The 24,951-nt window shown below is 34.5% G+C and overlaps 1 protein-coding gene across 2 annotated transcripts in view; it reads right to left on the reverse strand.

The window, feature by feature from the left end:
* Window positions 1-24,951, reverse strand: part of POLA1 (DNA polymerase alpha 1, catalytic subunit) — a 191,101-nt gene that overhangs the window by 81,378 nt on the left and 84,772 nt on the right. For both annotated transcript variants that reach the window (XM_019622071.3, XM_085210462.1), the window contains exons 33-34: window positions 21,586-21,767; window positions 19,737-19,868 (exon numbers count right to left, since the gene is read on the reverse strand). In XM_019622071.3, the coding sequence (XP_019477616.2) occupies window positions 19,737-19,868; window positions 21,586-21,767 (314 nt within the window). The remainder of the gene's footprint in view (window positions 1-19,736; window positions 19,869-21,585; window positions 21,768-24,951) is intronic.

Consider the following 24,951-nt stretch of genomic DNA (forward strand, 5'->3'; position numbering starts at 1 on the left):
ATAAACAAAATTTCAAGGTGTTGAAAAAATGTGAAATGGGTAACAGATTTTAGGTTTACAATCTCTTATTATCAAAAAAGAAAGATGAAAGGTAACTTGTTCAGAATGTATAAGAAAAACTGTATGGAGAAAAAGAGTAGGTAACACAAGATGCATCTAGAGAAAAAAGAAGCAATATGAGCCACCAGCTGGAAAAATGTTGTGGGTTGAAAACTGGCTCAATGACCAAGCCTAACGGGTGGTGATCAGAAGAGAACCTAGAGCTCTCAGCAGACACCAAGCTGAACATGAGTCCTCACAAAGAAGAGAAGCTCAGGGGTATCCAGGACTGCATGAAGAAGTGTTGCCATCATGCTGAGCTAAGTGATCCTTACTCTCTGCTCAGGAACAAAACAGGAAGTGACAAGATCCATCTTCTGAAGTAGACAGGAGCATCATTTCCATCAGGTTTGATAACCTAGTAAGTGTGACCAAGATAAGGTTTTGGAGGGGGTGGTATCCAAAGCTTGGACAGTTATAGTACAAGAAGCCATGAGGAAACATTCTTAGCACAAGAAATAAGCAGGAGGAGCTAGAAATCCATGCACAGAGAACTACGGCTTCACAAGGACTACAGAGGCGTGGTAGGTAGGTGAACAGCATATACTGGAGAGCTGTATAGGACATCCAAGAATTCAGGCTAAGGATGAGAGGAAGAGGGAGTTGCAGTCAGTGTAAAGGAGCACCCTAAACGTGTTGTGCTTTTCTCTGGAGTGAGTCACAAGCCAGTAAAGAGCTTGTGGGTAAGAGCTGAAGAGCAAGCTAATGTAGTGGTGGTCTGCTACGGTTCACATCATCAGAAAGAAGGATAGAAAGAATTCTTCAGAAACCTCATAGCCTCTTAAGGGCTAGAACAGACCTGCGATCATCCAATCCCGTGCTAAAACAAGTTCCCTACAGCAGGTTGCACAGGAAAGTTAAAAAAAAATTACCTCATTTTCAGATGGAACTTCCTGTGTTGCAGCTTGTACCCATTATCCTTTGCTCAGTTGCTGGGCATCAGTGGTCCCATCTTCTTGACACTTGACCTTCAGATACTTACAATCACTGATCCCTTCTTAGTCTTCTCCAGGCTGAACAACCCCAAGTCTCTCAGACTTTCCTCATACAGGAGGTGTTCCAGGCTCCTCTACATCTTTGTGCCTCTCCCTTGGACTCTCTCTAGAGGTGCCCCTCTCTTTCTTGAACTCAGAAGCCCAGAACTGAACACAGTACTGCAGATGTGGCCTCACCAGAGTGGAGTGGAGGAGAAAGACAACCTCCCTCAACCTGCTCGCTACGCTCTTTCTAATGCACCCCAGGATACCATTGGTCTTCTTGGAGGCATTATTTTCAGAGCAGCCTTTGTAACACCTTCAGTTGTAATACAGAGTCTTGGTATTTTGTCTTGCTCAGCATACATATTTGAAAAACCTGTGTACTAGTTTGGTTCTATTAATCGACTTTCCTTTCTGAAGTAGTTTCGCCAACATTCAGAGCATCATACATTAACTCAAGGTATGGGGGCTGCTCTGAAAGTAATGCCTCCTATTTTATTCTGTTGACCCATGATGTCAGAGATAGACGTTGGTGCTACTCAGCAGAGGTTGCACCTTCCCAACAGTATTCCTCAGGAAGGCCATGGCTCTATCAGACCGATCAGAGTCTTAAATATTCTGCTTAGCCTTAAGTATGTAGGCAATACATTCCGTATGCTTCAGGAACATTTAAAAAATGCTAAATTAATAGATTCCCTTAGTTACTATGGTAATAAGCACTTTGTAAAAGCATATAAATATCTAAAATATGTTTTAATTCATATTGACATGAACCTATTTTCCTATGTTATGAAACATAAGAAATAACAGAAACTGAAGAAATAAGCTATTACGCAAATTCTTACTCGAGACTTTGTGGAGACTAACAGCAAATAATTTTCTATTTTGCTCTCAAGTTGCACGTTTCTAAGGTAGAAACTTCATGTAATTCATACCTGAAAAGGATTACTCTGGGCAGACAGTATATTAAAATACTGTGGAAAAATAAAGATTGCAGATGTTTTGTAAAGCAGATGTTTACGAAGTCTGTATTACAAAAAACATCAGTCTGCATTATACAGATCTTGATCTAATTGACAAAGTACAATGTAAAAGTTCCCTAACAGTGGTACTTACAAAGTCAACGCAACAACCCATAAGCGTTAATTACAAATTAAACAAACAAAAATATATTTTGAGAGGGAAGGATATCAGAAAATATAAAACAGATGTTTCAACTTTCAGACCAAGTGTCTGCTGGCCTCAGTATTTCTGACTGCAGTAATTAAACAGCAAGGTGGCTCCTGCAGTAGTGGATACCATTTGGGAACTAGCCCTTAGTCTGCCACTAAGCTAAGTTTACCTAGTTTCCTTTCCTGCCTTCAGATGAAGAGCTTCTTTTTAAGCCAGAAATCATAATGCATTATTCTGCAAGTCTATCAACTATTTTAAAAACAGCAGCAAAATATAAAAAGCAGAGACCCATTCATATATATAAATACTTCTTCATAGATGGCACAAGTTTTAGTTCTACTAGACTCTCTAGTCTTATACTGAACTATTAAATTTGACATTCCTGTTTTCAACCATTTTATAAGACCAGAACTGCACTATAGTTTCTTAATGAAATAATTTTGTCTCCCTCACTTTATTTGTCTGTAGAAAATATTCAAGACCCAAACTGAAAAACGACAAAATCTTAATATGCAGTTTGGTAAAGTTCTAGTCAGTCTCTGAACACGTTTATCCATCCAGTAAAGCTTGTGTTAATGCGATGTAAGAGTTTGGCAAATTCAACTCTAATGGAGCATAAAAGTGCTTTTGCTTGAAAGTGAGATCATTTTTAAAAATTCAAAGCATGATCACTTTTTCCTTTTTTTTGCAGGAACAATCTGATACAGGCAGCAAAGCTTAAATAAACTAGAAACATTTCAAATGATCCATAAAGGATTAATAAGCACTGCAGGAAGTCCTATAGGCTCAGCGTATACATTTTCCATCTTTTTCTCCTGCAATAGGCATGACATGAAATTCTAAACAGAACTCAAGTTTCAAAGTCACTGAATGTTAAGGTCTGCAGCTTTGATACTAGGGTAGAGAGGGGTCACCATCTTGAAATATTTAATTTAAATAGATAACAAAATATTGATTTTATTAGCATAATAAAGCCCCCAAATTATGGCCCTTCACAAAATTTTTTTTCTACTCACAAATAGACAAATGGACAAAAGCAAGGCAAAAGGGGTAGTAGTAAGCTACAGGCCACTAATATAACAAGAACAAAATGACAGCTATTATTTTGGCAGAGATAATCTATGCTGAAACACAAAACACACACGCACACAATTTCTTTCAATACAATTTTCTTGTCTTCCCACTGACTTCTATGATTACCACAGAAAGCAGGGTTCTAAACACATTTCTCAATTGAATCTTCAATCAATAACAGTAAAAATTTGAGAAGGGAGATATGGGAAAATGTATTATAGCATTAGTAAATGTTTGCAAAACAGACCGAACTTATCAATATGCATAAAAGTTGAAAGGGAAAAAAATGGAAACAAAAACATCAGTAACAATAGATCTTATATATTTACTTTACCAAAATAAGTTAAAAATTCACCAAAACTCCAAAATCCAATGAGTAAGAAAAATTATCCCTGGCCTAGTCCAAGTGATTAAATTATGCAGTCATATTTTCTTTGTAGTATCACAGCTGTAAAAATAAGGAATAATTCTGAATTACCAAATGGCCACTGGGATACAGGTACATTCAAAGGTACCTTACAAATAATGAAAAGAATTGATAATTGAATTAATTTATTGGAAGCAACAAAACTAAACTAAGTGCAACCTACCTATTCCATATCAGTCTCACGTTTTGAAAGGGAAATATTAGAAAAGCAAGAATTAGACATCTGCAAAAACCCCAAACAATAAAACTTCTGTGATCTCAGACCAAGGTCAACATGACCTAAACAAACTCAAATTGGTAGCAAGAATCCAGAGTGACGTAGGCAAGAAGACAAATAATTCATATAAGAATTGAGAGTTCTTCTTGCTAAAAGATCTAAAAGTTCAGGCTCTACTATGCTAGCCAGGCTGCTTACCACCCAGGTTTTTTTGTTACGAGCCAAGAACTTCTACAGGGGAAACTATTTAGGTGATAGTTACACACAAACTGGAAAAGTTATTACAAAAATGGGAAACTGAGAAAACTCAAAAATGAAAGAGATGAATTAAAAGTTATAAAAGAAAATAAATACAAAAACCAGCAAGGATAACATTGGCCATATCAGGGAGGGAGAGAGAGAGGGAGGGAGGAGAGATGCGGGAATGATAAATGCTAGCTCACAGTGAGAGACTGAAGCTGAAAGGCAAAAATTATGCTAAAATAATACACTAATCAAAAGGAAAAGAGAATGAGAAGAAAGAAGCAGAAAAAAATTGAAAAAGTAATCATTTCCCTGTACAAAACCAGCAGAGAGGCCTTGCTTGAAATGCTTTCTACAATCCTGGGTACATCACTAGAAATGGATAAAAGAAACCAATGCAAAGAACAGTAGCAACAACAACAACACCAAAAAAAAAAAAAAAAGCTCTGCAGATAACAAAAAAGTATGATACAATAATTTTTCCAGTGGTTACAAACACACCGGATTCAGTGATACAAGATTACTGCGTACTCCTCCATTCAGAGGGAGCAAAAGCATGCTGTAAAAAGCAGGTATGTGTATCAGAAAGGTAAGTTTTGACTAGTGGAAAACAAGATTATATTAAATACACTCAGGCTTAGCAGAATTTGACATGTTTAATGTGGTAGCAGTTTAATTACAATCATCCATAATATTAGGAACAATCCTAGTTCTTTAAGGAACTAGGAAATAAATGCTACCATAAAATACTGAGAAAGCCAAAGAGATGAAAAGGATTTTGATAAATAGCTGTAGCCTTTGTGCATCCATAAAAAACACAGTCTGCATCAATTTCAGTGCCCACTGTTTAGTTTTGTCACCATTATCATTATAAAACAGAAAAAACAGGAGTGCAAAAGAGTCAGTGAAAACAGAAGTTGGAAAGAGAAAGCCTAGAAATGCAGACAATGAAGTATACAGACGATAAACTTGTTGGTTTGTTTACCTTTCTTTGCAATTCAAAACAGAATTGCAGTGAAGCTGAAAAGATTACAAAAATGAGAGCAATGAAGAACAGAAGTATCTGAAATGGTATAGAATAGCCTTTGGATTTGCTTACCACTAAGTACCATTCAGAAGCTGTATCTAGAGAAGACCTGCCCATCTCACACAGCTGAAAATACTCCTGTTTTAGCTGAAACAGTCAGGTACTACCCAGGAACTTACATCTCCTGCAGAAAATTCTATTGAAAAAAAAAGCATTAAACAGAGTTCTTTGAATCACAAGCACCCAGATAATGTCAGACAGTCTACTACACAAATGTTTTTCTTAAATCAAACTTATTTGTTCATGGGTTAACACAAATCAATCCATATTTCTTGGCTGCAATACTCTACCAAATAACCATAGATCAGTCTTGTTTCTCCTCAATATCTAAAGCAAACGTGAATATTTGTTTTCTCTTGAGGCTTAAATCTGTTTCATTTCCAGAATGTGTTCTTTTCTGATTTGAGCAGCGCTAGAGAAAACAAGTGGTACTGCCAAACAGAATCAGAGGTTTCAATGCAAAAGCACTGTACTTGAAAACCAGAGAAAGTTTAGGCAAAACTATGAAACATACTGCAATGCAGATTGGTTTTGCTGCCCACAATCTTCCTTACCATTCCTGTCCAAACTATTTGCTGATACAAATTCACAACAGAGTATAAGATGTATACCTATATATAGCAAAGAAAGTCAATTCATGTTTGCCAATTTTAATTTAATGGAATACAGAATCTAGTATTTCTCATTTCCAGCCTTATTTCTCTCCCTGTAAATTTCTCTGTCTGACAATGGACATTTACAGTGGAACAAAAGAGACAAGAAAAGATGCGGATAAGTTTAAAAGGTAAAGGAATAAGGAGCAAAGTAAGGGCAACAGAGTGAAAGTGCAAAATTGATCTATTTTAAAACAATTAAGTTTCAAAGGATAACAATGAAATAGAAGAAATGACTTGATCATTACACAAGACAACAGACGGTAGAGCTTGTACGCTTCTAGAGGAAAAATGTTATCAGTTAATAAATCTATTCATAATATTTTCACTGTAAACTTTAAAAGTATGTTCAACAGTTATGTATTATTTTTTGGAACAGTAGTGAGGATGCACGTTATCCTTTACCCACTATTCAGAACTAATTAGTGAGCAGGTGAGGTAGGAGAAAGATGGAAGAAAATGTCTTTTTTTTTCTAATAGCTGATCAACTTGGTTCTTTCATAAGGCATAAACATTAGGTGTTGAGAGTAGAAACGTGCTTTCTCAAAGGCATTATTAACAATTAATAATCATTACACAGTGGCTTGTTTACCTGACCTTGTGTAAATTTAGCAGCCTTGTAATTAGACTCATATTTTGCACATTTGTGTATTTCCATGCATAGGATTTGACTCATTCATTCATCCATTAAAATTTGCTTGACAGACATAGATGGATAATCAGGGTACAATTTGTATTTACTGGATTACAAAAAATTGCCCAAACTGTTAAGTTCAAGGAAAGCATGTTCTCATCTTTCTCTTGTGAAAGACTTAAAAGTAATTAAATATCAAAGGATGGCCCCAAGGCTCTCTGAAGAAGGAGCAAAGCATTTATACTCTGATAGCTGTAACACAGCCTTGCACTAAAGATGGGTTAAAGAAAGGGGAAAAAAAAAAAAAAAAAAAAAAAAAAAGGACTGGTATCTACATTTTCCTTTAGGCAACGCAACAAAATTACTCCTCAGTAAGAATCACTTCCCACAAAAGTAATACCCTAGTATTAATCACAACTCCACTGAAGAAGATGCATTTATATTTCTCCATTTCCCTTCCTCAATGGGAAATGAAGTCTGTAGAAATTAGGCAGTTCATGGATTTTCTCCCACTTAACCACTTCCCAATAACTTCCTAATTTTCCAACCAGGTGGAAAAATCATCCAACTACTTTCCTGATTAAAAAAAAAAAAGGCTTAAATTTCAAATATTCATAAGCATTATTCATAACAATGAAATACTATTATTAGATTTCATTAAACATTTTAGAATACAGTTGCCCTGTCCAACTAGGCACATGTTTTACAGGATTCTTCTGAAGAAACCAATGAACTTTTACCTCATGAGTCAAATGTGATAACTGAATGCATAACACATACACGCTTTTTAACAACTTCTGTAATCCAAAGGGATCTGAAAGCTGTAGCTGATACATCAGAAAAAATCACTTAGTTTCCTTTAGTAAATCCATTCCTCACGGTAGGCTTTTATTCTTTTAGATCCAAATGTCTAACCAAAATAATACAGCAGTTGCAAGAAAGTGGGCCACGCTCTTTAAAACAACAAAACAAAACAAAACAAAAAAACAGCTATTACTTTTAAGATCATAAAGTATCTGAAATATCAACAAAGTAATGAAAGTGAAGGGAATGTTTTAGCAAAGCATTAAGAGATAGTCCAATAGCTTCTCCACTGGTGACAGACACTTTTTTCAATCAACTGAACACAGTCATCTCTGGACTCAATTTTCTGTGACCAAATAAATTGCAATGTAGTGAGTCACTCACATAATTTTAGATTATTTATGTCTGCTGTTTATAAGCATTGAGAAAAGAAGAAAAAAGAACATTAAAAGATCCTCTTTCCTAAATTAGGAAATCTTTATTTGAGTCTTAGTAATCTTAATTCATGTTTTAACTGTTCTCCTGACATATGTGAACGTATTAGAAGTTCAAATTAAAGCAACAAGATGAGACCAAAAAGTATCTTCCAGTGTTCTCATTCCTTCACTGCCCTGCCAAAGGAGTGAAAAATTCAATACTTCTTCTTGGTCCTCATTTCTTTACCATATGTAAAAGTCAAAACCAATGTAGTTATCTTCCAAAAAATAAAAAGGTGAAAAGAAATCCTTGCTGTTGAAAAAATTCTGTCCCTCTTCAGCTTCTCTCATGCAATACAGTTGTGTTCAGCACTTTTTTTCCACTAAGACAACTCCAAGAGAAGCTGAAACAACTTAGCACCTGGATAATACCTCTCCTGCACTGTAATTCCCACACTTCCTCTGCTCACTCCAGAATGCTAACCTCTTTCCAGGCTGAATGAGGAAACCCACAGGCAGGAACAGTTTTGCTCTCAACTGGAAAACATGAGCAGAAAACAGTGACGAACATCCTCTTCATGGAGGATGAATGTTCTGTATTATTCCAGGTGCAGCAGGAATAAGCTCATCCAAACTGAAGGCATTAATAAAGAAATTTCCATCAAATAGGGGGAAAAGGAAGAATATTGCTATGCTGACCATATTTTCATTAGGAAACGAAAGCTAGTTATTACAAAATCTTTCTCTTCAACTCATGCATGTCTATAATCTTCAAAGACAAGTAAAACAAGCGATGAAGGAAAAAAAGAACACGAGAAAAAACACCAATTAAATAAATCTCTGGGATGATGATGTTGTTGAATGGGCAGGTTACTTAAAGAAAATCACTAGGAGTTCATCCTTCCTTGTTTTCCACATCTGACCTGTTGCCACCAGAACAGAAAGGAAAAAAGACAAGACTAAGCATTCCTTTCTGGACCAGCATTAAAAAAATAACAAAACAAAACCAAACAACAACACACATCTTCAAACATCAACTTTTGGCTTATTCTGTTGTACTAGCCTAATGCTCTTATTAGAACTGTCTTCCAGACAGTTCAGTGTCTTGACCCTAAAGGATTAAAAATAATTTGAAAATTTTATAACTGAAGAGTTGCTTGCAGTTCAGATGAGGAGGAAGGGATTGAAAAAAATCTGCCTAGATGCCTTCTGGAAAAAGAACTCGCCTGTAATTATTACAAGATGAAGTCAGTGGTTTTAACACTGGCATCTCCCTAGCCTTGGTTATGAAGCTGGATCTCCTTATGTGGAGGTCTGTGAGTAGAAAAAAAAGGAACCAGTTTAATTTATATAGAAATTGAGTATGCTTCTTTCTACAAAAAGCTTGTAATTGCTCATCAGTTTCCTTATTCTCACTACAGTCTCTGATGTTCCTCAAATAAGTATTTGTTACAGAGGTTTCCTGCAAGACACCTGATTACTGAGTGGCATCTTGCCACTAGCCTCATGAAGCCCTTCACAAATGGACTCACCAGAAAATGTCAAAAATAGACGTTTGAAGTCATTATTGACCATTTCTTGGTAGATAACAGAGTTGTGGAGGGTTTTTTGTTTGGTTGTTTTTTCTCTTCTAATTAATTTTAAGTCCTAAAGATGCCTGGCTTACCAAATCATATAGAATTTTTAAATAATGAGTTATCTTTTAGGCATTTTAGTCTCTTTTACTTGATGGGTTGGGAAAGGAGTAGGGTGTCAGATATTAAAACTATGTTTTTAATCAGCCAGGAAACCCCCTCGAGAACCACATCAAAATTTATTCTACTCTACTGTTATTATTTCATTGATTCTATTAAAAAAAAAAAAAAAGGTTGGAAGTTGGCCCCCAAAAAGATGCCCCATTAAAGGAACAAGAGAGTATAAATGCTGATCCCATGTCGCAAAAAGAAAGATAGAAAGCAGTAGGAGGGAGGAAGAATTTGCTTAATTGCTTCTATTCAAAAAAGCATAAAAAACACATGCAAATAATAAAGAATGGCGTGAAAAAGCATCTCCAACACTGCATGAACTGCTGGAAGATGTTCTGGTATTTCTTAATAACTGTTTTAATTTTATTGACTTTATTCATATCTGCAAACTTATCCATAAAAAGGCACATATACAGAAAGAGAAATAGTACCAAATTCAAATTCAAAATTCAACTTCTGTGCCTGATAGGGGTCATAAATACAAGTAGCTGCTAGTGCTATTGCAAGATCTTCATCAAGAATTGCTTCAAAATGAGAAAAAATATGTTTTATCAAATAACAATTATTACATGAATTACACAGTTTTCAGAAGAAAAAAAATGTAGTATCGTGCAACAGAATTCATCATTTTGTTTCTTTGTGTTCTGGGGGGCAAGGGGGTTCTCCATTTTGAAACAATTCTAGTTTCCCTGTAGTACAGTCGAATGTTGCTTTGGATATTAAATTGAGAATTTATCTTAAATGGAAACAAACAACTTCGCTAAAAATTAGACATTTATGACTTGCAAATTACAGATACTAATTATTTTCAGTATATACAATTATGATATTCTCAAGAGGTATTAATTTTGGGACAGATGTGCTTTCATCATGTAATTTGGAAATTAAGTTACACTCTCACGTATGGGAGCTCAGAAGTCTGAATTTGTGTAAGGGTAGGATTGATAGAGAGGAATTTTGTCTTGCTAATTTTCTCTCTCTCTCTCTCTCTCTCTCTCTCTCTCTGATGAGAGTGTGACCAGCAATCCTCACAGCTGGGTTGCCTTGCACTCAAAGGAATGGGGGCTGACTGCAGAGCTGATGAGGATATACTTCCACTTGACTCCACCTCCTATTTTGTCCTTTCAGATAATTCTTCCAAATCCAGTAAAAATTTAAAGAATAATTAAGATATATCAGCTGCAAGATATGCACAATGTTCAATCTTTCACATCACTGGCAGAAAGCAAAAATAAGCTCATCCAAACTGAAGGCATTAGTAAAGAAATTTCCATCAAATAGGGGGAAAAGGAACAATAATGCTATGCTGACCATATTTTCATTAGGAAACGAAAGCTAGTTATTACAAAATCTTTCTCTTCAACTCATGTATGTCTATAATCTTCAAAGATAAGTAAAACAAGTGACAAAAGAAAAAAAGAACATGAGAAAAAACACCAATTAAATCAATCTCTGGGATGATGTTGTTGTTGAATGGGCAGGTTACTTAAAGAAAACCACTAGGAGTTCATCCTTCCTTGTTTTCCACATCTGACCTGTAGCCACCAGTACAGAAAGGAAAAAGACATGACAAAGAAGTATTCCTTTCTGGACCAGCATTAAAAAAAAAAAAAAAAAAAAAAAAAAAAAAAAAAAAAAAACAAACAAACAAACAAACCAACAAAACCCAGCATCTTTAAATATTAACTTTTCACTTATTTCGTAGTATAGGGTAAAGACATTCAGAGCATGTGCTACAACTCTGAATCTGAGAGCTTTTATTTTTGGATGGAATGAGTTTTGTTTCTGCAGAAACATTTATTTCTATCTTGAGATCTCTTAGCAGAGTGAATTTTTTATGCCTCTCTTGTAAGGGCATCTGCAAAGATAATGATTTTGTTCAGGAGAAAAGGAACAGTTACTTGCTAACTTCTGCAGAGTCTTAATTTTTATGGTCCAGTGGAAGATTTCCCTGCTCATGGCAGGGATGGAGAGGTTGAATTGAACCATCTTCCAACCCAAACAATCCTATCATTCTCTGTAGAAATTTGGTATACCTTTGAAAACTTCAGAAATGTTTCTTTCATACATTTGAGGATTTAAAGCCTAACAATGGCTAGGCTGAAGATACTTGGATACTGAAATTCTTCAAATGAAAGAAAATGAACAAGACAATAGCCTTTGTCATTTAGCTGCTGTAACAGTTTTAGCAGGACTACAGAGCTTTTTTCTCTCCCACTATGGAATGCCACAGCTGTGGACAGATAAAGAGAAAATAATCTGCATAGCATGAAAATAGGGAAGAGATGTTCATCTTTAGCAATAAAAGGGTATTTAAACCAGTGTGCATCACAGAACACAAGGTGCTAAAGCACAGGCAAAGCTGACAATTGTTCAGGCTCAAATTACAAAAGGTAATAGTACAAAAGCATGCTCCTATGAACAAAAATAGAGTAACTCATGTTTATAACTCAGTAAGAAATTAGTGGTAAAGTCCACCAGCAGATGCCATTTAATGAAAATGATTGGAACAGATACGTAACCAACCTGACTGCTGAGCTTCAACGACACAAAAGCCTATACAGAGGACGCTACAAGTAGATCAAAGCCCGTTTTGTACCACAGCCTTTTATCATGAGATTTCAAATATGGGAATCACTTCTGTTGAGGAACAATTTGTTTAATTCCTTAAAAAAATATTTTACTAAGAAGAGAAGTGACTAAAAGATAAAAGAAATATTTTCTGACACGTTTAACTACTTTAAACCAAAAAATTTAAATAAGTCTTTTAACAGCTAAGAGTGGAGAAACGAGCATCTACAAGAACCATCCCCACAATGCCAAAGCAAAGCATGCTGAAACTTCATAGTTGAAAATTCTGGTGTATGTGCTCTCTGCCACCTTCTATCCTTGATGACATTGTTGTTTAATAATGTTCAGGAATATGGACTATGAAAGACATTAACAAACAAAAACGTTTGCCAAAGAAAGTATACTCTGCACCAAATATAGTTTAGCTTCCCAAATAATAATAAAAAATAATAATTATTTAAGCTTTCTTTTAAAATTGAGGGTTGGTTCACAATAAAGACTAAGAAACTTTAGGACAGGTGACTTAGTTTTTCATGCAATTATTAGAAAACATTCCATATTTTTATGTGTCATTCAACTGAGTTACCATGGATGGATCCACTGTAGCTTTTTAAACAAAATGCTCAAAACAAGATGTTTCATTTTCTAAAATTCTTGTTTGACTATAGATTTCTATATACCTACTAAGTAACTCCTAAGCAACTCCTAAGAACACGTTTGTGATTATCACAACATTTTTAGGTCAGAATTGTCAAATAAACCTATTCTCATAAAAAGAACTACGTTTGGTGAAACTGTAGTCTATTTAACTTCTGATTTTAACTTTGGCTCTCTGGAAGTATGTATTGCGCTTGAACAGTGTAATCATTGGCTGATCTGATAGCAGAGGGTCAACAGAAATTGTAACAGTTAAGTCAACATTTCTGTGATTACTATTGTACATATACCAACTAGCATCAAGTATTCAATATCAAGAGACAATTCTGTGTCATATTCTAGCAAACTGGTTATAACACATTCATTTGTATTAAAATTTCATGTATAATAATTCAGACTTAATTTCTTAGTTGATACTTATTGCCCCAACTTAGTATAATGCATGAACTGTATCAAAATCACACAAGAACTGATGGTTTTAAATATTACTTAAAGTCTTAGTTGAGACGAGCTTCCGCTTCTTCTAATATCTCTAATTGGAAACTAGTAAGAATGCTTCTCCATCCAAAATTGCATTTGGATTTAAATTAAAAGTAACAGCAATCTAAACAGATTGAAAATGGTCATCTCTGAAGCTACCACAGAAAGGAGAAAGATCAACATTGATCTTGTCGAGACCAGTGATTTGTCATGAATGCTCTTGTGATCTATGATGTTATTAAAGTAGTCTCAGAATAAGCAAAACCTATAATGTCATGTAGCATCCTAACACTTCTGTCATTCCAAGATGTTCAACAAGGGATGTACTTGTTCACTCTCATTCTCAAAGTAGCTTGCTCAGGCACTTAATGTAACATGTGGCAGATCTATCTATAGGCTGCAGAAATTCACCCAAACTTTTACATTCTGCACTACAGAATCTCATAACAAGTACTGCACTTGGTACACCAAAGCTACTTTATTTTGTGCTCAGTTTAAAGCTAGACAAGAGAGAGTTGCAACCATAACCGTATTACAGCAAAACATACTTTCCAAGTGCTACCAAAATTCATCATTGTTTCTACTGTGGCAACAGATCAGTTCCAACAGAGTACCTTCAAAGTGCTTTCCATAATCCTTTGAAGACAGCAACATCTTGTTATTAGAGAAGTGATTCAATCACCTAGGTAAACATTACACACTTGGTGGCAATCACAACCACGACCATATTTACCTGTGGGCACATTTCCTGTAACATGATCTACACATTACTGCCATTCATAAGCCTAAGCAGATAAATTATTGTGATAATAAGCCCTTACATTCCTGTGTTCTACCTACAGAGGAAATTACAAAGTTGGTTTTATTCTATTGAGGCAATCTGCATTTCTTAGAACCTGTTCCATGCCGTGGCTAACCTGGGAAGCATTTTCTCCAGTTAGCAGAGAGCTGTATCTGCTGTCATTAAGAGTCTTCTCTGGCAAGGGACCTCACTGTGGACTAAACACTAGAAATAAGCATCAGCAAACAGACACTACTCCTTTGCAGATTTCACTCATTCTCAGTGGCTGAAATTCTGAGTTCATAGAGTTGCACTCAATTTCACTCAGCCATCAGGGAGATGGATGCATGTCCGTCACGGCTAGTAAAATCCAATGAAGAGAGTTAAACCTTTTGTATAGGTATATTGATCATTACTTTGAAACACTTCACTAAAAATCATATCGATGCCGCAAGTCTAAAACAAACAATTCCTTTACAGGGCAGAAGTTGCAGTAATAGCGAATCAATCTCAGTTAATAGATACCATGAGCACTGTGACAAATAACTGCTTACTCATCCCCAAAATGCACATGGTGACCAAAGGGCTATCTTTCATTATGCAGTTAAGTATAAATTGTGTTTGTAAAGACATATATAATGCTTTCACATAGTAGAATACTGGTGGTGTTGTTCAATAATCAAGATGCTTCTAATTTCCTCTTGGTTAACCGAAACATGATTTTAAGTACAACCCATTTGTCAACCGCATTCAAGAAATGGATCAGAAAATACCACTGCAGGGGGGAGGAAAACATCTTGAGAATTCTTGGTGCCAGCTTCCCTTCCCTCTCTTGAGTTCCCAGTAAGTTGTGCACGGAATCACATTCATCTTTTATCGCTCACTCCAATTGCTTTCCATTTTGTCTTGACTTGGAAGCTTTCAATACTAAAAATAAATGTCTCGGTTTCTGTATATATAAACTAAAATGACAGTGATACAATTTCAAGCTTGGAAGAGACTCAGATATCCATTTATACACAAACAGGAAGAACTCCCAAAATAATCATTGGAGATAATTGGACAGCAGCTTTTAGCTATCTGATTGTGTCTGCCACATCAATTGGTGTAATGATTCCTTCTGTTTTCTGGCTCTACACACTCTTTATTACGTGTCCATATTCTGCCAGTATTAGCAGCACAACAATATTTAAAATACTGTACTACTGCCACTACTGAAGACCTTTCCTTCAATCCAAAGAAGCTTCTTATCCTGACCCGCCCATCAAACAAAAAGGGTTTTCAATACATAACTGTTCCGAAAGCATGATTACAAAAGTCATCACCACCATCTACAATCATATTTTCACCTGTTCATGTGGTGTACACCTGTGGGTTGTTGGCAATACACATGATTGCAGTGTGGGAGACTCCAGGTCCACAATGAGCCCTGTCATTTTTGTTCCCTTAAGCGAATATGCCATGCTACCCCAAACCCTGATGAAGGCTACTGCCTCTTATAATATTATCTTGTTTATAAATCTTTTACTTTTTAAGTGCATAAAATACTAACGCAAAACCCAAGAACATACATATACAATAATCAAAACAAGGAATAAACATATACATACATAAAACAATAATTCAAAGACCTTGAACAAGTGTACTAACATGCTTTTATACTGCGACCTAATGTGCAAGCAGTAGACTACCCCACCACAGGTAAGAAATGAGAAATTTTGAGGGCTATTGAGCACTGCATTTTCACAGCTGAACAGTATAAAGTTATTTAGCAGTGTTCAACAGCCTTCAAACTCACTTCTGTCTGTGGGTTAGAGTGGTCTACTAGAAAGACTAAAATAAAGGCAGTATAATAAAGGCTGGGCCAAGATTTTCTCAATATTAAAAAAAAAAAAAAAACAAAAAAAAACACCATAATCTTTTTAAGTTTGCATTCTGAAAACATAAAAAGGTCTGAAGATGCCATATGCTTTAACTAAACAATACAAAAGAAATCTATATTAAAACAGGCTTTAGCCTATACTACTACTAATACCATGCACGTATAGCTAGAAACAAGTTAAAAAAACTTGTGATTCAAGGACTACAGCTTGAGAGTCCTTCCAGTTCAGCTGTGATTCTGATACCACTCAGACGTATACAATACAGACTTTTTATTCAATTCCTTTCAGTCAGCAAAACTAATGGCTAAGCAAGACATGGGATTCATTTTTATCGATATGAACACTGATTTTTACAGAGATTTTTAAAAGAGGATCTAAGAGTTGGTGTTTATTTACCAAATGTTCAAAATAAATATGAATATTTCCAGTGGGAAACATTAAACAGTTTGCATCATAATTAGATCCTCTTACTATAAATTATATGAAACTCTCCAGCATAGCAATTGGTCACTTTTTCCATTTATGCCTGCATATTTCAGCCTTCAGCCATTCTCTAGCATGGATGCTTCATTGATGGCTGAGGGTAACACTTCAAAAATGAACTAGCTAAACAAACTTCCCAGCAGCACTTGACAGAGCTACACCTATTCTTCCCCATTTCCAAAGCAGTACAGAATTAATTACCAGTTCTATGGATCTATTGTAAGTATAATAGACTAAAGAGCTATCACAGACACATTTATTGTAAAAGCACAATCCCAAGAGTGTCTAGTAGAGGGCCAAAACGATTAACACAAATGCTTTGTCAGATCAAAGATAAAATCTGCACCGCCCAATTGAGGAATGAATTAGAACAGTGGGTTATCTTTCAAATTAACCAGGGCAGTTAGTGAGGAAAATTTCATGAAAGTGTAATTCTTAGCCTTTGTGAATCCACACAGCAGGCATTCTGCCAGCTGACAAGATGATGAAATTTTCATGCTTAAAAAAGCCCTCTTCATTTCCCAATTTAGATTAGCTAGCGTTTCTCTCTCTTTTCATCTATTTGCTCTTCTGAAGCAGAATATAAAAAAAAAAAAAAAAAAAAACACACACCACATAACAGAATCAATCTTTCAAAGAATAATGCCTTTCTGAAAAGAAATATTTGCATGTCATTTTTAAAGATATCTACAATTAGGAGTAGGATTCTCAAAAATGATATCGTTAATACTATTAAGAAAGCCAAAAATACTGGAGTAATGTCACCTATGTTTTAGAACACAAATAAAAGATTTAAATGTTTCAATGGGAAAAAGGACTGAAGAAATTACATAAAAGTAAATAATTTACAAAAGCACTGGTATTGTAGCAACCTTACAAAATTATATTTGTGTACTTAGACTTGCATCATTTTAAAGGAAGGAAGTACATCATCAATATATTTACTTATTTATTAACTCCACTCACCAAAAAGACCAAGTATATTTTGCACTTCTATATATTCCACTTCTAAGTTTATATAGCTATATATGGAAGCATTTCAATAGACAGGGAAACAAAATGCAATGATTCTAAACCCTGAAAAAAAAAATCTCATTAAAAGCCCACTGAAAAAAAGTAAGCTTATTCATTTCTGCAAGCAGTGGATAGTGCCAAAAGACTCCTGCTAAGAGTGACTTCATAAAAACTAGCTCATTATTTTAAGTGTTAAAAAAATATTATTTATGAAATTTGTTTTTTTGTATCGTGGGTCATTTGAACAACATATAAAGAAAAGTATTATCTAAAAATATATACATACTGGAATAAATGGAGTGACAAAGTTAATCAGAGTATTTCTCTATTTAAACTGACACTTCTGAGCCTCTCAGGTACAACAACTACAAGAGGAGACTTAAGTGTCTCAAAGTTTCGTCAAATGTTTTGTTCAGATGGTACTTTGCCATACTACTTCTGAGTGTGCCTTTAGAGTTTATAGGATTATATGTATTAGTCCAAACATCCATTTGACAAATTTCAACTCCAGCTGTTACACAGTCACTACAAGTACTTAATGAAAGGAGTATACTAAAGCCCAGAGCACCTGCTTTTCTAAGAGCTAACAGGACAAAAAGTTTTCTTACCCAGCTCAGTGGAAAGCCCTTCATTTAATGAAAATCATTGTGCAATTTCAAAACTACTCAATAATAAAGTATACTCACATTTCTGGAGTCTGAATGTATTCCACAGTTAAAAGTAATATTAAACATCATTATTAGAGCTAACTGATAAGGTTAAAAGAAAGTTCTCATTGCTGAAAATATGATCAGGTTTATAAAGCCTCCATTTACAAGCACAAATAAATTCCTCTTGGAGGACTTTATTCTGATATATACTAGGTAGACAGATACGTAACAGATTTTAATAGAATATAAATAAATTACAATGTTCAATATTGAAACATTTCAGACTTTGGTTCACGGCTTGACCTTAAAACCAAACGAAAACCAAAAGCTAGAGAACAGAGTAAAATATTACAGCATTTTTCATTCTTTAGAATTCTTCAGAAATAACACTTCTTCCTGTCCTTAAATCGTACTTTATATAGCAAGAATTCCTTAGCATTTGGCTTGTGTATTATCATAATGTTCATACATTGCATCAAATGTACATATTCTAAAATCTAAAAAAAATAATCAGAAGCAGAATTTTATATAAAAGAAGTCTGTCTAAATATATTACCTTGACCTATTATATAAACACACTTTATAACGCAGTATTTATAGTAATATCATGTGAATTAAAGTTTTGCAGCCAGATGGACTTGGCAATAATGCAAGATTTCACATTTGATAACTTTACCCACCTAAATGATTTATCCTTAGCTTCAATGCAAAGGAACAATGAATCCTACCCTAAGAAATACTACAAATTTAAATTGTCTAAGAAAATTCTTTTTGATGCAATGATCTTCAAAAGACACTCTTATACCTTCCCAATACATCACATTTCCAGAAAACATATCAGAAAACATTTATTTAGAATTGCAATAGGAACTAATATAGAAGGAAAAAAAAACATACAAGATGTACACTTAGTATTAAACCATAATTAAAACAAAACTACTATGCTAATGCTCCGCATTTTAGCTGCCATCTGAAAAAATATTTTGTAATATCTAAGAAAACAAACCACAAATTAGGCCGGCCTTTCATTTACAGGTCAAAATTTCAAAAATAATTTTTAAGTATATCAAAGGTTATGAGCAACCAAAGGTTAGGAGCTCTTTCAAAAATGATGCTGCTCTGAGGGCTGTGAAAAAAGGTTCTGTGTTAGACAACTACATTATAAAAGAAGTTATGAGGAATTTCATGAAAATTTCACCAAAATGGACAGATGATAATTCACAAAACACAATCCTTACAGCATATTAGAGATGCCAAACATATTAATATAATTTAAAAATCAAGGTATATTTTTCCTAACCTGTTAGTTCCTTGGTCAGTGGAAAGATGGGTAATGCAAATATTACAGCACTATTTTTTAACAATGCCACACAATGCCAACCATTGGGAAAGCAATGAGCTCCTTCATCTGTAGTAATGCTGACAAACACTGTTACAAAACGTTATATACATACATACACGTACCTGACTATTTTGACTTAAGACAGAAATTAGAAAAATAACCTAAATTAACATTTTAAAAATCATTAATTGATAGTTCCCTTTTCATAAAGTTGAGTTTTGCAACTGCACTAATTTATACTTCATCGAAAAAAATGAGACAGCTGCTAAATTCAGGAGCACTTAGACAACTCATTTCTTACAGAAGAATATTTTCCGAATACTTACACTGTAGTATCTTTTTAGGTGGCGTCTAATATCCAAGAGTAATTTGTTGTTCATTTGAACCACGTGGTTGAAAGGAGGCTCTTCACATTCACTCTTACTGCACCTTTGCAAGCTGGGCTCAATAAATCGCCCCTGAAAAAAAGAAATGCAGAAATATACATCACGACAGCAGATAATAGCAGCAAAAGTTATTGCAGGAGTTTAGACGTAACACCTCATGTAAAAAAAAAAAAATCTTAAAAGTCTTTATATATTCAATTAAATCTCTACTCTCTAGTCTTTCTTTCTTCCCACCATAGTTGGCCACATCCATATAAAGACTTGTCTGATAGGACAAACAGTTTTCCAAATCTCTTATCAATGAAAGATCTGCTGGAGATGATGCTTCTTCATCTGCTACAAAATTAATTATTCAACAAATTATGTTTCAGAGAGATTGAAGTTTTGCCTAAAGCTACTAATCAGAACACTGAAATCCACCTTACAGATACCAATTACAGATTACCAGCGGGGCTGTAGAGACAAGCCTTGTTGCAAAAGAAGAAGATCATTTTTTATCTTCCCCAAGTGCAAAGAACAGCTCTTAGAGTTCGACAGCATCTCATTTACTTTTGAAATCTTTGAATGGCTAACATTAAGATTTCAGAACCTAAAAGCAGTATGTGAAGTACTGAAATTAAACTCAGTAAAATTCTCACCGAAATAACAAAAACCTGTTAGGTTGGATATTTATAACACTATGTAAAAAGTTTTCTTTCCATTTACAACTTAACACTTAGGCTACTCTGAACCATCTTGGCTAAACTCCCACAACACAAAATAATTCCACTAAATAATTGCGTAGAATATTTATTACATTTATGTATATAATGTGTGTCTGTGTATATATATATAGACACACATACACACACATATATATATAAAGAGTTTGACATCCACTTCTCTCCATCTCTCCAGTTAGCCCATCTGCAAGTTGTCAAGTCTACGTGCAATTAACTGTTTTATTTACAGCTGTAATGAGCAAAAGTCAAGGATTTACATAGCATCACTCGATTTGTGTGCATTTTCATCTTACTTGCTTCCAAAGACTGCTTTATTTTGATTCAAAAAAATGCAAAACATCTGCTGTTTGTCCAAATTAACTTAAAATAATTACTTTTAATTTAGATAAAAGATTTATTTGCTTTGAGTTTCAAGGTTTTCACTACTCTGAGGCTCGCTAATTTGCCAATGACTAATATATGCATAACATTGCTGGAGAGTTAAATACTTGGCCCTATTTCAAGTTGTGATCCAAGGTCCCAGATACATTTTTTGGCAGAACTTCTCAACAAGAATGCACCCCCGTGACTTTTTATGTTCAATATACAAAGACAGAAGGAAAGATAACATAAAAAAGCCTTACTGTGAAGAAAGGAAGTGGGATGTAAAAAGATAAACAGAAATTTCAAAACCACTTTGTTCCAATTAATATGATTTAGGATAAGAAATTGCCATAGCTACATGAAAGTTTCATTAAATAGGGAACTGGAAGTTACTCAGGTGTTAAGATAAGGATGTCTTAAAAAGTTGCAGTTAACAATCATTCATGAATGTGGGCAAACAGATTAATGAAGCCAGCTTATCTCTCACGTTCTCCTAAACTGCACTGCTCCTAGCTGAAATGCAAAAATGGGAAAAATATTTCTACACTGTCCTATCAGCAGATTTCTGTTCCAAAGATATAAACAACAGTCCTGTAGCAATATGGTATCTTCTCCTACATCATACGAATGCTCTCTGAAAAGCCTTTTCTTCTACACTATTTTCCCCCTCACCAATAAAGAGAAATAAAACATTGAAAACGAACCGAACAGTCAAAGACATTGTCATAAATATTCTCTGTTCCACATTTGAGGCAGCAAAACTTGAATCTTTCACAGTCCCTATATTTCTCCTCATCAGTGAGCTGAGCTGGGCCACCAACCAAGGCATCATTCTCCTCATCTTTATGGTAATGGTGATGGACTCTGAATTGGGAGGGATCCAGTCCTATTAATAAGAAACAAAAATTTCAAAAGACTAAGAGGTCAACCATGCAAGTAGGCTCATTTTTCATATGCTTGGTGAAGCAGAGTGAAAAGAAAGTTACAAAATGTAAATTCAAAAGCTGAAAATCTCTCTTTAGCAAACACGGCTCTATAAATACAAACACATTTTACAATTTTTAACCACAAATAAAGGTTCACAAAACATGAAGAAATCTTCTCACTTATCTTCTTACGCAAGATTGCTTTATAAATAAAGCAAGCACGCTGCATTATCATGGGAGTATGCAACAGAACATTCTGTTTCTGAGGAAACCACTCCTAGGATGGCTTTATTGTTATTTTCTTCTTAAGTTACATTGAAAATATTTCAATAAAAATGTGCATCGTTATTAAGAAACAGTCTTTAAATCAAAACGGCACCATTAAAACTGAAAACAGAGAATAAAAACCCCATTAAAGAAACACGGGTGCACTGCTATTACCAACTCCTTCAAGTCCGTATACAACTGCCAACTCTGATTTCAATGCAGTGGTCGATTTCATTTTGGCTCAGTGGTTAACAGCATGTAGGTTTCAATCTAATGCAGTGGTTAAAATTCAGCAGCAGCATTTAAAACGACAGCGCTGGAGAGAAAATGCTTTATTTCTGATTGCCAGAACTCAGGATTTTAAACAAATAAATACACAAAAAAGATCCTAAAAATACTGATTCAACCACAAATAAGTAAATAAGCAAGCAAGCACGAAGTTCACTACCCTAGGAAGAAGACTGCCAAAGTAAATTTAATAAAAATCCTCTTTTTTTTTTGTCATCCTTTGTTATGTTCAACCTTTCAAAAAGTCCATTTATTCCACGTATGATTTTTTCTGCTGTTTTTACTGCTGTTGTTTTGTGATTTTATTTTTAACTCTAGTAAATAGCACATGATAGAAAAGAATCACCTAAAGAGCATGGAAAAAAAAGTGCAGAAAACTATGGCTTACTTTAAAAATAATAAGAAAGGATCAAAGAGAAACAATTAAAAAAAAAAAATTAAGAAAGACTATTTTCCCAAAAGCAGAGCAAAATAGCCCCCTAAAGAAAATATACAGAAAGAGAAATTTTGCTTAACTGTACTTTTCCAATATTCAATCAAAACTTGTGAGAGCCAGTAAGAAAATAATATTTTTAAGAAAGATAAATTAAGGCAACTAAAAGTTTACCATGCATCATCTTACATCACATGTGAATTTTAGTAAATGTAAGAATTGCCAGAGAAAAAGTATGAAAGATTACAAATAAAAAGTGAAGCTTGATTTTACAGTTCCTCTTAAGCTCTCTATACTGGGAGACTTAAAGAAACTGTTTGGGTACAATATTCAGCCAGTCAGGACAAGTATTACTGCATGCACAAAACAGCTGTGCTATACAAGCAAATACAGATTGTCTCTACCTAAAATGTTTGATACCTTTAACTTTATTATCATGATTCTGAATTTCTACTTTACAGCTATATGACAAATTCTAGGAGAAGAAAAAATTACATTGACATAAAAGATTAACTGGTTCTTGAAAGAAGTTTTCACTAAAATGTAATAAATATTTCCAATTTTACTTTTATGAATAGAAACAAATGTTAGTGCATAGGGCTAATATTTGGTCTCAAAGTGGTTCTTAAACTTTTAATGCTATTCTCTACAATTCTTTGAAAGAAAGAGCATATAAAGCAAAAAAAAAAAAAATCTAACGTTGCTAATAGCATATTTTACATTTAATACATATGGTTCAACCTCATCCCTCATCCCTCCCTACCCCCTCTCCCCCCCAAAAAAAACCAACCAAACAACTACAAAACAACCCTGGAGGGCTGCAAGGTTGTTTTTTTGTTTTTTTTTTTTTTTTTAATTTGTTTTTGTTTATTAGTTTTGGAAAAAAATGGTGGAAATACACTTTCTGTTTTAAAAAACAAGGAAAACATTCTGCAAAAAATGTGGTAAGATAAATGTTTTAGAAAGTAGAGTTCAGTTTCAGTATTAAGATCAAAACAAAAAAAAAATCAAAAACCAAATAAAGTATGCATCTAAGATAGTAACGGTGAATAAAAATAAAAATACACAGATAACTGTGATTGGAACTGGAATGAGAAGCGATCACTGCAACTTTATAATACAGATGCCATTAACATTCAGCTAAAAATCTATTTTCGGTAGTTTCCCAAATGCAGCAGTAAAGCGAAATAGTTCCCTAAGGAAATAGAGAGAGAATTTGTGCTCAACTGTACTTTTCCAATATTCACTCAAAATGGTGAGAACCAATAAGCATACAGATATGTTGTAATAATTTAAAATGAAAAAAATATATATTATCCATTCTAAGAAGCTGAAGTACACCCATATGTGAACTTTCTTGGCTGTTTTAGCTGAAAAAGGAAAAAGAAACAAAAAACCAAGAAAAAGTATTGCGATGACTCCTGTGCATATCTCACTTTCAGTGTGCAAACATCCCCAATGAGATCTGAGACTACAAATCAGGCTTTTAAAGAACATGCCTTCTGCAATTATCTTGTGGAATTGGGATCTATTTTTCTACTATATCCTTTCAAGAATAGTTAATTCATTCAATTAATCCGTTTCAGCTTGCCAACTTGTCTCCTCTTGGGGGGGACACACAGGTCATACTGGGCATAATACAGCATTTGGAAAACAAAACAGGGAATATCAAATACATGGGAAAAAAATGTGTTTTTTTGATGTTGTTTTGTTTTTAAAGTATTTTTTATTTTAGTTTGATAGAATGAGACAAGTTAGTGAACTTCTTTGTGCTCTTGTCTTCTCTGACATCAAGAGAAAGCCAAGGGGCTTTGGGGCTATCACAAAATTACCTATGCCACAGGTAAGCGTTCTGATCTGACCAGAACTCCACGGTTACCTTCATGATGAAAGAAAAAATCTGTAGTGCTAAAAATGCTACACCAGTAAAAACACAGGAAAGTTCTACAAGTTGTTCCTGAAACATTTCATAGCATTACTAAAACGTTTGTTATTTGGTAAGCAAAAAATAGCACTCCGTACGCCGAAAGGCAGGTAGGTGTATTTCACTCATCGCAATATTAAAAAAAAAAACAACATTTCTGCAGATGTGATTTTTTTAAGATTTTATACCCACTACCACTCCCACCTCTGCACCCTCCCAAGAGAACAGAAGC

The sequence above is a fragment of the Meleagris gallopavo genome, chromosome 1, assembly GCF_905368555.1.
Source record: "Meleagris gallopavo chromosome 1, MGAL_WU_HG_1.1, whole genome shotgun sequence".
Classification (NCBI taxonomy): Eukaryota; Metazoa; Chordata; class Aves; order Galliformes; family Phasianidae; genus Meleagris; species Meleagris gallopavo.